Here is a 16252-nt window from a genome sequence, read left to right on the forward strand (position 1 = left end):
AATGAACTTCAGCCTCATACACATTTTTGATTGCGAGTATCACCGGCTAATAAAATTATGGTGCATAAAATAACCTAAATGGATTGAATCCTTTTGTATATAACTTAACATGTATATTTTGTGGTTCCATTAAAATCTGAGGATGCATCCTATTAAGCCATTTCCATGCTTCACCATCGAAATGATGCGCCATCACTCCATTCTTTGTATCTTATAAATGATGTCATGTCATGTTTTCAACAGTCTTCGGAGACATGAATAACCTTTGCAGTATAGGAGTGATTGGAAAATATATTAGTTTTCTATGTGCGACAATATTTCTTCCCCTTCTAGTTATAAGTTTGGGCACATGTTAATTTTCTAGTATCCTAGGCCAAATTAAGGGTTTTATCATGGATTTAGCAACATAAAAATTCTTTTTTAGGCTATTCCTTATAGGTAAAATGCTTCTTGCTCATTCGATGATTATGTCTTAATCGGCCTCATAAAATAAAAGGCAAGTTGTTTAAATCCTCTCATGTCTTTTAAGGAAAGCCATTATGGAGTAGGTATGGTGAATATTGAGCAATGGTCATAACAACCTGGCAGAGGTACTCATATAGTTAGAGTGATAATTGTTAGATCCTTGAAAAGTCATAATCATTGAGATAACAATGCCCAAATAATATGGTAAGTAAAGATCATCTAAGCTCATCAAATGAGCATATCCTTCTCAAAGATCAAGTACACAAGTTATAGCTTAAGTAGGAAAAAGTGGAGAAGCCATGAAAACTTGCTACATAGATTAATGCTTTGAGAGATAGAGTTCATGAAGAAAAGGGACCTATGTTTTTAGATAAAAATACGTGCATATTAACCTCAAAGCATTGCGTTTTGATATTTATAGGGAGTCCAAGAAAAGAATCCTTGACATATTTGAATTTTTTTCCCAACAAAGGAAAACTATTGGAGGTTTAATTCATGCCAATACAAGGACAAAAAAACCTAATTTTCAAAATCTGAGATCATGAGATATATTTAAGGTTATGTGTATGCAACTTTGAAGCATACCATTTCGAATGCGCTTTTAAGCCACTCATTTTTAGACAATATCCTTGGCATTATTTTTTTCCGAGTGCGCTTTTGATCCCTTACCTTCTAAATAGTGCATTGTTTAGCTATATCTGTTTTATATAGTGCTTTTGACATTATTTTCTTCTAAGCACACCTTTAAGCCTTCACCCTCTAAATAGTGTGTCTTATCTCTTTTAGATAGTGTTTTTGCCATTATGTTCTTCTGAGTGTGCCTTTAAACCCTTGTCTTCCAGATAGTTCATTGTTCAGTCCTATCTACTTTGCATAGTTTTTTTAGCACTATTTTCTTCTAAATACACCTTTGAGCCCTCGTCTTACAGATAACATGTTGTTTAGCCCTTTCAATTTTACATAGGACTTTTGATACTATTTTCTTTTAAGCCCGTCTTTGAGCCCTCACTCTCCAGGTAGTGTGCTGTTTAACCCCTTATCTTTTTTAAATAATGCTTCTAGCATCGTTTTCTTTTGAGTGCGTCTTTGAGTCATTGCCCTTTAGATATTAAGTTGTTTAACCCCTACCTTTTTTTAGATAGTGATTTTAGCACTATTTTCTTCTGAACCTGTCTTTTAGCCATCACTTTTAAGATAATGCTTTGTTTAGCCATATCTCTTTTACATAGTGCTTTTAGCATTATTATTTTTTTAATGTACCTTTGAGCCCTCACCCCAAGTAGTGTGTTGTTTAGCTCTTATCTCTTTTAGATAATGCTTTTGGCACTGTTATCTTTTGAGTGCATATTTGAACCCTTACCCTCTAGATTTGTCATTCTCAAAGATATTCTTGAATATCACATCACTTTTAGTAAATCCACATCCTTTTATCTTTTCTTCTTTATAAGCTTACTACCTAAAGTTTCTTACAAGACTTTCTATCATAGGTATTGTAAAGAAAGGGCAATTATCATAACCTGATTTTAGGTTCCTTTAAAATTTTATTTAAAGAAACAAAAAACAACTTGCTTGACAAGAACAGGCTGAAAAGAGATTCAAATGCATAAATAAGGAGGAGAAACCTAGAAAATACACAGTCTCACACTGCAAAACCCAAAAATTCTTAGCCAAACCATTAACCAGCCAAGAAAAACAACAAGAAAACCTTTCATAGGCCACCATTACAAGTCCAAAATTAGTTCAAAAATCCCTAGCCAAAAAGCAATTTTGTTGAACAAGGTATATTCCAACTTTGATAAAGGGATGGAGTTCAATGAGCACACTCCCTCTCTCTCTCTCTCTCGTTTTCTTTTAAATTGTTGCTCAAAATATTTGTGAGGTATTGTTTGAAGTTAAAGAGAGTACATACGTGGATTAATGTTAGAGCTAGTGATAGGTGGCGGTGGTGGAGTGGTATAGTGGTAATATGGTGGTATTAATGAATATTATGAGTTGAAGTATTTTTAATCTCATGAAAAGAATTAGATTGTGTTTGGTATTGTGGTTGTTGTTGTGGTTATGGTTTTAAAAAATGTTGTTTTTATAAAAAAAAAATACTTTTAGTTGAGGTTGGTTTGGAAAAATATATGTTTGGTTAAAACTATGGTTGAATTTGAGGTTGAACAAAAAAGCAGTTTAATATGTTTGGTTAAAAAAATGTTTTTTAAATTGAGGTTACAAAATAATTAATAAATATTTTTAATTTAAATATTGTAGATTTAACTACTATTATTACATCATGAAATAAATAATATTGATATCAAATATTTTTTATTATTCCATTAAACTATATGCAACGTCATCACATATGAAATCTATCCAACAATGACTATATTTTTCATGGTTTCTTAAGCACGCAACAACAAAAACTGATTTTTTTGTTACGTCATCAAGCGATATCCTTCTAATTTTTTGAATAAATCAAATTAAAAAAAAAACTGAATTTTTTTTAACTGGGTCAAACCCGGCAAGAACATAATTGGAATTGCGATCAAATTCCACAAATGCTACGTCATCATGCGATATCCTTCTAATTTATGTTGTGTTATTAAATAATATTAAATACTAGTTTTTCAAGTAAAACCAATTTTTTAAAAAACAAATTTACAATTTCATTACGTACAAAATTCGTTCGAAAAGAATTACAGTTTTCATGATTTTTTGAGCATGCAATAAAATTAGGTAAAATATCATCATGAATAAAATTGAGATTACAGTACGAGTAAATTTAATTCACTTTAAACTACTTTTTTTAACAAACAAAAAAATATTGTTCATGTTCACGTGAATAGTGTGAGTGAAATCAATTAATTGTACTAGTTTTTCAGGAAAAAAAAACCTAAACTTTTCATGTGAACAGTGCGAGTGAATTCACTCGCAGTGTTTTTTAATTTTTTTTAAAAAAAATTATTCACTTTAGTGAACAGTACTACAGTAAAGCCATGATTCACTGTTGATGTTTTTCCCAAACGAGAAGTTCTCAGGTGCCATGTGGCTCCTACCTACTGAAAACACTTTTATTTTGATCTCCAAATATTTATTAACGTGGCTGCGGGTGAGCTTAGTATAATTTTCTCTGAATCGAAACTATTTAAAAATTGATTGGGAAAATATCTTTTGTATTTTTTACTATTTTTTGCACACTAAAAATATATATATATAAAAGTTATAGTCATTTGATTAAAAAAGGAGTCAAGCAGCGTAGCGTATGCAGGTGACCGTCTGGTCCATAAATGAATTTTATTTTCAAAATTCAAGATCCAACTATAATTCAACTGGGGCGTAAATCAAACGGAAGATTAAAAAAAAAACCGACTTTTGAACTCCGTGTAACCATTCTAACTTGACGGATTTGCCGGTTCTTAACCATTTTGACAATTTTATTTTATAGATGTCATCATGCTTTGATGATAATTAAACTCTCTGTCGCATGCAGCGGTTCTTTTACACCCCTATTGCTAGAGGCTGTTGAGAAAGTACGTCCTGTTTTGATCATCAATGGGATTTCTTTCTTCCAATCCATAGAATAGCGATAGCTTTACAGTTTAGGAGTACTGTCCCAGGTTGCCTAGCTAGCTTTCGTCTTCCTTTCCCTTGTCCTCTACTGCAAAAGTGTGATTTTGGGTGCTGATTATGGAGACATCCATACTTGCCTACACCCCGAGTATATTTGTTTAATTAATTATGATTAGTGGAGTAGCATTATATATATATAGATTGATGGGAAGTCATCATTTTGGCTGTGATCAAAGTACTTGTTGGACTTCTGGTGTGATTAAATTAAGTATCTGCAACAAAAAGATCAAAAGCAGTTCCTCCTGATCTGGTAGTGACTCCTGCATTTTCTTTGAAAGAATTTGGAATGCATCTTTTTGCCCCTTTCTCAGAGCTGGGTGCTCCTTTCTTTTTTTCTTTTTACTTTGTAACGATTGACCTTCTCTTTATATAAATAAAGAAAAAGAAAAAGTAAAAGGGAAAGGTTTGCTCATCTTCTTGAAACACACTTGGCCCTCAACGAGAAAAAAATGATACATGTCCTTTAACGTGCGCGACAAGTCTTAGAATTATTTTTTAGATCCATTTCCAAACAGGAACTAAGACTTCGAGGGGGTGCTGATTGGTGTATATAGAATCGTACTCCAACCTCCTGGAAACAGACTTTACTCAAGAAGAGAACAAAATTTTGTTTATTTTTTCCAACCCGGAAGCATTGCACTTCTCTTTTAACAATTCAGGATACTTGCAAATCTCTTATATAATATTCCAGAGATATTTTCTCAGTTTTCTCTTTGGAAAGTGCGTAGTGGCTTCATTTCTTACAATATTTTATGGAATTAAATAGTTGGTGGAACAACGACTGCATTGTTTGTTTGTTGCTAGTTTTCTTAAAAAACAATTTGGGAGAACTATCATGTGAGCGTTGGCATCAAAACAGCGATGAATGTTCACATTTGCATTTTATATTCATAGTTTGTTGCAATTGGTCCCGATGTAGACTAACGATTGGTGCCTTTTTTTCCCATCAACTGGGGTCAATCTTCAACATTCCACCTTCGTGTGCAAGATTTGTATGCTTCTTCATCCACCTTCGTGGGGTCAATCTTAACGCATGTGGTTAAGCTTAATCCATTTTTAATAGGCAGTGTTTGAATGGTTCAAAACAGCTATGAATGTTCACATATATTCATAGTTGTTGCTATTGGTCCCGATGTTGACTAACGATCGGTTCCAATTTTTTCCCATCAATTGGGGTCAATCTTCACCATTCCACCCTCGTGTGGAAGATTTTTATGCTTCTTCATTAACTCTTTACAGCTCCAGCTCCTTGCAGCACAACCTCTGCCACTTTCTTGTTCTTGTTAGCTATTTGTTGCCAATCAATTGTAAAGGCATTTATAGCGAAACTTCCTTGCTAATCAAACAAAAAATACAAAAAAGAAAAAAAAAACAATTATAGTTGGGATTTCCATCTCCCAATCGACCAGTAAATCAAATGACAGAAGCTATTTTGGTCAGTATTACTGATAGAATCTTGGGAAAACTAGGGAACCTGGCCCTGCAAGAGATAGGACTGATATGGGGTGTTAAGGACGAGCTTGAAAAACTAAGGAATACTGCTTCTGTTATCAAAGCAATATTTCTTGATGCAGAGGAGCAGCAAACAAAAAGCCATGAGGTTAGAGATTGGCTCCAAAAGCTTAAAGATGCAATTTATGATGCAGATGATTTGCTGGATGATTTCTCCACGGAAATGTTGCAACAGCAGCTGATGATGCAGGATAAGAAGAAGATAGAGGTATGTGCTTTCTTTTCGAAGATAAAGAAGACTGCATATGGTTTTAGCATGTCTCCTAAGATTAAGGCAATTAGGGAGAGACTGAATGACATAGCTTCAGACAGAAGCAAATTCCATTTGACAGACCACCCCAGACAGATGCCTAGTGTTAGTGTAGAGAGGAAGCAGACTCATTCTTTTGTTTGCGTTGAAGAAGTTGTGGGGAGAGAGGATGATAAATTGGCCATTGTAGAATTGCTGTTGCACTCTAACACTGAGGAGAATGTTTCTGTTATACCAGTAGTTGGCATTGGGGGGCTAGGAAAGACTACTCTTGTGCAGCTCGTTTACAATTCTGAGAAAATACGAAGGCATTTTGAGCTAAGAATTTGGGTGTGTGTTTCTGATGTTTTTGATGTGAAGTTAATAGTTCAAAAAATTTTGGAATCTGCAACTAATACTAAATGTGATGGCCTCGAAATGGATTCCTTGTTAACTCGTCTTGGAAAAGAAATAGATGGCAAGAAATTTTTGCTTATTTTGGATGATGTATGGAATGATAACCGTGAGAGATGGCTAAAACTGAGGGATCTGTTAATGGGTGGAGCAAGGGGGAGTAAGGTTGTGGTGACGACACGCACTCAGTTGATCGCAACGATTACTGGCACAGCTAAACCATACTTCCTCAGAAGTCTTTCTGAAGATGAGTCGTGGTCTTTGTTTGAGAAGTCAGCTTTCAAACAAGGGAAAGAATTTGAGAATACAAGGCTTGTAGCAATCGGAAAGGAGGTTGTTAAGAAATGTGCGGGAGTTCCCCTCGCCATAAGGACCATGGGAAGCCTTCTTTACTGCAAGGATACAGAAACTGAGTGGCTCTCTTTTAAAGACAGAGATCTTTCCATGATACCTCAAAATGAGAATGACATTTTACCGATCTTGAAGTTGAGCTATGAGCTACTTCCGCCATGCTTGAAGAGTTGCTTTGCTTACTGTTCCTTGTTCCCCAAGGACTACGAAATTAATAAGCAAACACTGATAAAACTCTGGATGGCACAAGGTTTTCTGCAGCCAGCCGATGGAATGCAACATCCTGAGGAAGTCGGTCATCAGTGTTTCATGGATTTAGCTCGGCGATCCTTCTTCCAAGATTTCGAGTATGGTGAATGGGGTGATGTGGTGAGTTGCAGAATGCACGATCTGATGCATGACCTTGCCCTGTTAGTTGGTGGAAGTGAGAGCTCTACAGTCGATTCTAATGCAGAAAATATACGTGAAAGAATTCGTCATGTATCCCTTGACTTTGAATTAGATTCATCGCAGAAAATCCCCCCCTCTTTGTTCAAAGCAAACAAAATTCGGACATTTGTGCTGCCTGTGCAACCAGTTCATCGTAAAATACTGAATCAGGCTCCCCATGATACAATTATTTCCAGTTTCAGGTGCTTGCGTGCATTAGATTTTCATAACACAGGGGTTGACATTGTGCCTAATTCAATCCGTAAGTTGAAGCATTTGCGGTATCTTGATCTCTCCAAGAACGAAGATCTAAAAAGACTCCCCCGTTGCATTACCAGACTGAAGAATTTGCAGACACTCAAGCTCTCTTCCTGCAAAAGGTTAGAATCATTGCCAAGTCACATCAGTAAAATGATCAGTCTTAGGCATCTTGAGATTGACCATTGTACTGGTTTGACGCACATGCCAAATGGTCTGGGGCAACTAACCGCTCTTCAGACATTAACACAATTTGTAGTTGGCAAGTATGGCACCTCCCCTGATCTCAGTGCACGCCTGAGGGACTTAAATGGCCTCAACGACCTACGAGGAGAGTTAAAAATTTCAAAGCTGGAAAAATTGAAGGTTTCTGCAGCGGAATCAAGGGAAGCGAATTTGAAGGGAAAAGAGAACTTGGAGGTCTTGAGATTAGAATGGACCAGAGGAGTTAATGATGACAGAGTTATTGATGAAGATGAAGTGTTGCTAGAAAGCTTTCAGCCACATTCTAATCTTAAGGAGTTTCACATTTACGGGTATAGAGCTGGAAAGTTTCCAAGTTGGATGGTGCTTAACTTGTCTTTATTGCTCCCGAATCTTCAGGAGATCATCATATGGAGGTGTTACAGATGCTTAGAGCTCCCGATGTTTAGTCAGCTACCTATGCTCAAGGTTCTGAAACTTGAAGAGGTTACGGCTCTGGAGTACATCGAGAATAGCAGCAATGGGTCTTCTTCATTGTTTTCAGTCAGGGGCAATCTATCCAAGAGAGGAAAAAGAGAAGAAAAATCGGCACTGTTCTTCCCAAACCTACAAGAACTTCGACTCTTTGACTTGCGTAACTTCAAGGGATGGTGGAGGGAAGAAGTTTCTGTGGTTAATAATGATGAAGCAACAGTAGAAACGACAACCAAAACATCAGGAATATCACTTCCATCAGTAGCAGCCGGCGAGGAGAAGCAACAGCCACTACAGCAGCAGCTAGTTCTGCCGTCATTTCCTTGCCTTTCAAAATTAACTATTGGCCACTGTCCAAATCTATCAAACTTGCCATTGCATCCATTTCTTAATGAAGTGGAGTTCAAGGATGTGAATGCTGGCCTGGTGCAGTGGTCAATGGTGGGTCTTGCTTCAATAGAAGGGAGTTCAGCATCAGGAAGAAACACTTCACTTCCTTCCTTCCCCTCCACTCTTAAACTGAAGCATCTGTGTATTGACAGCGTCATGGATCTTGTTTCAATGTCACAGCTAGGACTCCAAAACCTCACTTGCCTTGAGCATCTAACCATAGAGAATTGTCCAAATCTGTCATCTCTTCCAGAGGAAAGTTTTAGGGGTTTAAGGTCACTCCGTTTTCTCTCCATTCGTGGCTGTGGAAGCCTAACGTCACTGTCCCTGGGATTGCAATATCTCACATCCCTCGAAGAGCTTGAAATCGAAGAGTGCAGAGCACTTGACATGTCAGATTGCGATGAAGAGAACAGCTTGCAATTTCGAGGACTGAAGAGCCTTCGGAGACTGAAAATCGGATATATGCCACAATTAGAATCTATACCGGACGGAATTCATGAAGCTAAATCGTTGCAAGATTTAAAGATTGAAGGCTGTGTTGCCTTGAAAACTTTGCCAGAGTGGATTCATGAACTCAAATTACTTCAAAGGCTTGACATTTCTGATTGTCCCGAGCTCAATTCTCTACCACAGGGTTGCATGAACGCATTGCAAATTTTGGAAATCTACAACTGTCCCAAGTTGCTGAGAATATGCGAAACGAGAACAAGCATGGACTGGCCTTTTATCGCCCACATCCCTCATGTCTATGTTGACCGGAAAAAGATTACGATGCATGCTGCTGATATCTCAAGCTTGTAAGGGTTTCTGTTTCATTTTGCAAGTCTGCTCGTCTTCTTTATCCTTTAGTTCCTTATAAACTGCCATGGATATCCCTTACTTCGTTGGTTGTTGTTCAAGATACATGGGTTTGGATTCGCTTTGTTATCAAGAAATGAAATGAGCACAAGATCAATTGTAATCGAAGAAAGAATTCAGGAATTAATGTCCAGAAGTCAAGTCTTTTTATATTTCCGATTTGCTGCAAATTTTTAACACATCATTGCTCATCTCACAATTCCAGTACAAAATCAAAATTTTGTGAAATACAAATTTAAGTTGCATATTTTCAACGTTGTGTTCCATTGGCATGCATCTAGCAGAAATTTAACCTATGAATTCATCAATTATGACTACGATGCTTTAACTATTCAACCATAACATGTTAGATTGTTTCTGATTGTTTTTATTTGTGAAACAGAGGTATAATCTGATCTGGCGAGATACATACTCATATGGCAAATTACACGAGTATATTGATAAAGTCCACATATAATGATCTAACTTGTTACTTTTTAGTTGGGAGACTATCTATTTAGACCTATTTTATTATTTTGCTTTATTTATTTTGGTTATTTATGTTAGAAAATTTTATTTGATAGGTTTTAGAATTATGTTATTTATATGTTTTTCTTTTAGTTTGTGAGATAATGTTGATGAATTGAATAAAAATTACAAAGTTGCAGACTTTTTCAACTCTTATTTTTCTCTTTTCTGACTTTTTTTTTTTAACTTTTAATTCTTAGCTTTTTTCCTTAAGTTTCTTTCTTTTCTACCTTATGTTTTTTTCTTTGTTCGAATGGTTGCATTTGAAGTACTTCTATCCAATTAATTTAATGGGAATCAAAACTTTTTGGGTTATCAGTTGGCTTGTACTAGATATGTATATAGATCATAGTTTTAAAACTCAGCCCAACTTGATGAGTCGATTCAGAACCCGTTAAATCAGGGCTAGAAACAAGCTGAGTTTATAAAAAATAAGGGTATTTAAAAACCCGACGACCTGATTGACCTGGTAAGACCTAATAAAAAACTTAATTAGAACTTATTGACTATTTTTTTTTTTACCAAAAAATGTTGTTTTTTACCAAAACCTGATGACCCGATTAAAACTCGTGACAGGATCTTAAACCGGGTCGATCACTAAACCGCATTTAAAAACACTAGTGTAGATAAATCACTTAATGTTCATATGAGTCTTTTACTTAAAGGACCTGAAAGTACTTGACACTTTTCGTGCTACGCTTGCTGATTATTTTCTTAAAGCACTTAGTGACAGTTTTATTTATTTATTTATGTTGGAATTTATTTGTATTGGAATAATTAATTTGAGGTTAAAAGCTCAAAATTAGTTAAATAAAAAAAGTATAGAATTTAAATTATAATAATAAGAACTAGTCTAGCCTACCAGGTTAATGCGGTGACTTGTTAATCCAAAGTCTAGTTTAAGCTGATGTAAGTGAAAAATTTCCTTCTTTTATTAAAATAATATTTAAAAAAAAAATTTAAATTAATTAAGTTAATTCACCAAAATCTGGATAGGTGAACTTCTTGACTGTGTCATGTAACTATGGTTCAGACAATTTTTTTTTTAAAAAAGGAATAAATGAAAGCTTCGGCACAATGAGGTCAAATTTTGGCTTACAACTATCATTTAAAAGCTTCTTACAGATGAAAAGGCGCAGTTATCGAGTGGGCTTTCTATGTTATCCCAACAGGCAACTGTGGAGAAGTCCCATGAAATTGTTGCAGTCTTGATTATTTATTGTTTGGTTTAATTTTTTTCAGTTTAATTTGGTTTATTTTTAACTAAATTAGTTTGATTAAAGTTTTTTTTATTTTAAATTTATAAAATCAAACCAAGCCAAATCAAATATTTTTTAAAATATTCTAATCAATTTAATTTAATTTGAATTTTTTATTTTATTTTTTTCAGTTTTTTTAATTTAATAAATATTTTAGGTTTTTAACTCATCTCCGATCCAAATTCTAAAGGCTCCCAGTTGAAATAATAGAAGCAAGGGACGACGAGCTACAAAGTATCTCCTATGAAGATGCTCCTTAACGTCTAAACCTGATGTTCTTAGCAGTCAGAATGTCCAAAAGGAACCGAAAACACATTAAAATTAAGCATTAAAATTTATTAATCACAGTATTTGTAAGATTTATAGGATGCCATCAGCACAGTCTATTAAATCATCATCCTGTTAAGATGCTTTCAATTTCTTGACCGAATGCAGTAGCTAAAAAGCAAGGGATATGTAGGCTCTGCTGCATCCCCAAAAACGATGTAAATGTTCAATTGTTTAAGCAAAACAGCAACTACTTTGATGGCTTAAACGATCTTGCTGTGGTTTTGACAGCAGCTTGAGATCCCAAATATGGCAATCAATTACAAATGGATCTGTAGATGGATCTGTAGATGAGGTCCTTCGTCATGGTTTGTCACTTATAAAAAAAAAAAAAAAAATTCCCAACAAAAACTGGAATGAACACCAAAGAATAACCATGCTTCATCAATGAACTTCTGCTCATCCCCATTAAAGGTGAAAACCTTTCCTCTTCTGCCTCTGTATGGGGCCAAAAATATAAGTTGCATATATTACATTTTATAATGTCTGAATAATTCTAGCAATATATACACCAGATTTGTTTATATTTGCCAGTTCTGAACTATCTTCAGAATACAACAAATCAAAGGGCCATTCACGACCACTTAAGTAGAGGAAAATCACTTCAACAGGAGGGTATATAATTCCTTCAAGATCATCAAGGAAGAACGGCTAAAGATAAGGGGAAATTAGAGGAAGGAAATGATTGTTCAACGCTGTTCATCAGCATGCAATGAATGTCAATGTTCTTGTCCCTTCTTTTAGTTTGGAGGGTTCTTACTTAAAATCACAGTTATTCAACTGTACTGCTCACAGCTAAAGAAAAAATATCTGCAGCAGTACTGTAGCAAATACACGAGAAACAGGTTTATGCTCAACTTCAATTATTAATTCCATTTGGGGTCACATCCACCTTTTTTTTTCTTTGATTTTTCTTAGGATAGGTTCTTGTTCTGTCTGATTGTCTATGAACTTAACCTCTTCCATCAAAATTCCAACATTTTAATCAGATTAAATTGAAAATCTTACTAAAGTTGATCGTGGCGGGATCGAGGCGCCATGAACATGTAATATAAGACCTTCCTATCAAGATAGATCAGAAACATTTAGATAATGAAAATCTAATCGGTTATAAAGTATACTAAGAGTTTCGGTCAATGGGATATTGATCTCAAACTTATTTTTATTCTAATTAACATCTTAAACTTGATTTTTTATCGGCAATATCATCCTTCCGTTGGTGAATGTAGGAGATTTATATTTAAGAAAAAAAAACTTACAAGAAATTCTTGGGTAAATCATATGATTCACTAAAATAAAATCAAAGAATCCCCTTCTCATCAGCACGGACTTGACAAGAACATCAATTATCGCCCCCTAGTTGAAAACTATGCCAGCCACCTAACACAAAACCCCAAATAATTTCGATGCTTGAGCAGACATTAAGCTATTGATCGATTGATCATTTCTTTATCAATATATTATTTGTTCTTTGTTTTTTCATTTTAAAGGGGTGAAACTACATTAATTCGAAATAAGATTTCAAGCAAAGACAAAAAGTACTAGCTTCGTGCATTAACTAGGAGTCTACTTGCAGACTTTGACAAGCTCAACAATGGCCAAGGCCAAAGAGTTAAAGAAGAAGATAGAAACAAACAAAGAAGTAGAATGTACAGAGAAAAAGGGTAAAGGAAAGCAATAACGGAAAGAGATAAATAGCAGAAAAGCTTGTGACTAAAATTTTGTACATGAGATAACCATTGTTTCTAGCAACTAGGTATCCTTTTTATATTGTTACAAAGTTGGAGTTTCACATAAACTTCTAATATTGTTTATATCTAGAAAAAAAGTTTATATTATGAATTCTAATAGAATTTACATTTCTAAAAACGCATCTCCTTCTTAGCAATCTCATGTTTCCTAACTAATTTTTAATCATTATTAATGTATTATGCTAAAAACTCTTATTCAGAATAAAACTTGGTCTTCTAGTCATTCAAGTTAACTCTTATCTCTATAATAAATTTTTGTTTCCTAGTTGATCATGAGTTTTATTTTCATTGGTTAATTGTCTTTTATCTTTCCTAATCGACTTAAACTCTTTTTTAGCCAATATAATCTTATTTTTAACGATCGATTTTAACCTTATTTTTCTTGTTTGGTAATGAACAACTATTATTCTTATTTGATTGATATATAGATTTTATTTTTTGCATAAACAATGCCCCTCATATTCTTTTTTATTTAAGATAAATGAAGGAATATTGACTTGCCCTATTATTAAATTTATCAACAAAATGACCATTGATAATGTGATAAATTAAACAGTATTTTTTTAAATATCAACCATGTTTCACTTTTTAACTTGTTAACCAACTAAGCAATTTCAAAATAAAATGTTGTTTGGTTTAAAAGCAATACTTAAAGGTTACTTGAGTGGTTAGCTCTTACCTTTTCTTGTTTAGCTTGTGTTTAAATAGTTTATATAGATCTTTTTATTATTTTTACGATGACCTTTCTAAATATCTTCTTAGAAACTTGCCTCTTGAGTTGTTTAGGATCTAAAACGACTATGGATAAATATGGTTGTATTTGGATTTAAACCTTCTTCAGTCTTTTTGCCAAGGTTGTTTATTATAGAGTAAGTTTGTCCTAAGTTGAAATCAGCCATTGTGCATTGTTATTTATCTATTTTTATGTTGGGTTATGTTTGATTTTGCCTATCATTGATCGTGTGTGTTGTTGGTCATCAATACCACGTATTAGTAATCTAATATGTGCCTTTTATATTGATTTTTGACAAAAGGACTACCTTTTTTTTTTTTGGTTCATAGATATATGTTTGGTATGGTATATTGTTTAGTATCATCTTTTCTCATCAATGTGTTCAGTTGACACATCCTTCTAAATTATGACTTGGTTAATCGATCTTGTTTCCATGTTTTTTTTTTTATATACAGATTTTCAAGATATTGATGTTTTGTAACCAAACCATAATCCTCATTATTAGGTTTGGGTCATTTATGTTATGGCTAATGGTTATGCCACTCAATATCAACGAGTCTTTACAACCTAAAACTCTTGGTCTGTCGCTAAGTTATAACTTGTTCAGCTTTCCCCTTTATATCTTCTCTTTTAGAAAGGATGGTATGATAAATAGAACACCTATAAACCTAACAATAAGGCATCTCCTAAACTTTTTATGACAATTCCTTGGCTTTTCCATGTTTGGTATACTTTTTTTCAATAACAGTACCCATGACTAATTATATCCTTTATCACGGGCTAATCAAGCCTTGTCCTTTTTGCTTGAGGGTAGATACAATCATTATCACATTAGGAAATGGGTCAATATCCACCTTCATCTTTTTAGCTGTCATGTCTCTATGAGTTATGCTATTTATAATATTTTTTTTTCCCTTGATTTTATCAGGAGTGAGGATTGTATGATTTATAAGAAGCTTTATTTGTTCCTATGCATCAATTAGTTAAGAACCTTTTTAATTATTTTGATGTCAAAATCATATTTTGGCTAAGTTAGCCAATGTTACTTATGGTTTTGTTTTATAGAAGTTCTTATAAATTTGGCTCTCCATCTCTTTCTAAGTACTAATGGAATAGGGTGGAAGCATAAAGAACCAATAAAATACAATCATAGCAAGCAATGAACCAGACAACTTGAGTTGTATAAAAAAATTATTTTCACATCATCATATTGATTAGTAAATTTAGCTATGTGTTCTCTTGTTAACTATTTATTCTCTCTAGAAAAATTGTTTAAAGTCGGCTATCTTGATGCCTGTAGGAATTGGATGTAATATTTTAAGATTATAGATGATATTATGTAAGCCTAGTTGTATGTCTAACTTTTAACCCCATCTCTTTCTTTTAAATATTGAGCCAACTCAACCTTGTTATTTTTTCCCTTTTCTTATTAATCAATAAAAAGTGTTTATGGTGCATCAGGATTAAGGTTTTCTTGTTAATTTTTCCCTTTTCTTATTAATCAATAAAAAGTGTTTATGGTGCATTAGGATTAAGGTTTTCTTGTTAAAAATAGCTTATTTGAAACTAAACTACCTACTAACAAGTTGTTATGATTGCAACTATGGATGTTGTGCCACCTAAGTGACCTGATACTACTTGTACACTTGAGAGTTCAACATTGTATCAAGAGAAATTATACCTAGATTGAACTATGCTTGCTACGAAGTTTGATACATGAGTATGTGATATTCAACATGAGATTATATAGTTCCAAATACCCTTATTGGAGTGCTTGATACTGCAAAATATCCTAGGACTTTCCTTTGTATGTCTAGATAAAAAAAAAAAAAGTGTGTTGAATATACTCATTTTAAGCTCATTCTGGATCTAGTTAAGTTGATTAGATGTGGTTTGTATAGTTTTGTTAACAACCATAATATTATTATGATAGGTTTTATTAGTTATATTCTGCATCTTCATCTATATAGCTTTTAAATCAGCATTAGATATGTTTAAGTTCTAATAAAAGGATGTTTTCTCAAGAGCAATCATTTATAGCTAATTGTAATTTAACACAACTAGTTTTGACTACTTGACAACACCATTTCATCTAAAAAAAGATAGACATAGGGTTGTGGTGAAGGAATATAAAAACCAAAATATCTGTCAACAATTGATAGAATTACAGACATTATGATAGGTGAAAAAGTGAGAGCCTACATAAAGATATTAGGATTTTCTCAAATGTAGTTTTTTTTGCTATTGTGGGGAATTAGATAATGAAAGTCATCTTGTGGCATGTCTAACACAAGTTGTTCTACTAATACCTATGGTGATAGTGGATTCACAAGCTTTTTATGGCAAAGAAAATGAAATTTGTTTATTGCCTCTTCTAATTGACCACCAATTATTATAGAAATGATTTTGCATATAGTTTTTTTTTTAGATGGCATAATTCTTGATCAAACAATCACACCTGACATGCCAATCT

General features: G+C 33.8%; 1 protein-coding gene across 1 annotated transcript; it reads left to right on the plus strand.

Moving 5' to 3' along the window:
* The first annotated feature begins 5140 nt into the window (after nucleotides 1-5140).
* LOC118056555 (putative disease resistance protein RGA1) lies at nucleotides 5141-9717 on the plus strand. The gene is made up of 2 exons (XM_035068798.2): nucleotides 5141-9141; nucleotides 9585-9717. Exons 1-2 carry the CDS (start codon nucleotides 5498-5500, stop codon nucleotides 9595-9597), a joined length of 3657 nt encoding a protein of 1218 aa, XP_034924689.2. The 5' UTR covers nucleotides 5141-5497; the 3' UTR covers nucleotides 9598-9717.
* Nucleotides 9718-16252: the final 6535 nt, after the last annotated feature.

This window comes from Populus alba, chromosome 19 (genome assembly GCF_005239225.2).
Source record: "Populus alba chromosome 19, ASM523922v2, whole genome shotgun sequence".
In the NCBI taxonomy this organism is placed as follows: Eukaryota; Viridiplantae; Streptophyta; class Magnoliopsida; order Malpighiales; family Salicaceae; genus Populus; species Populus alba.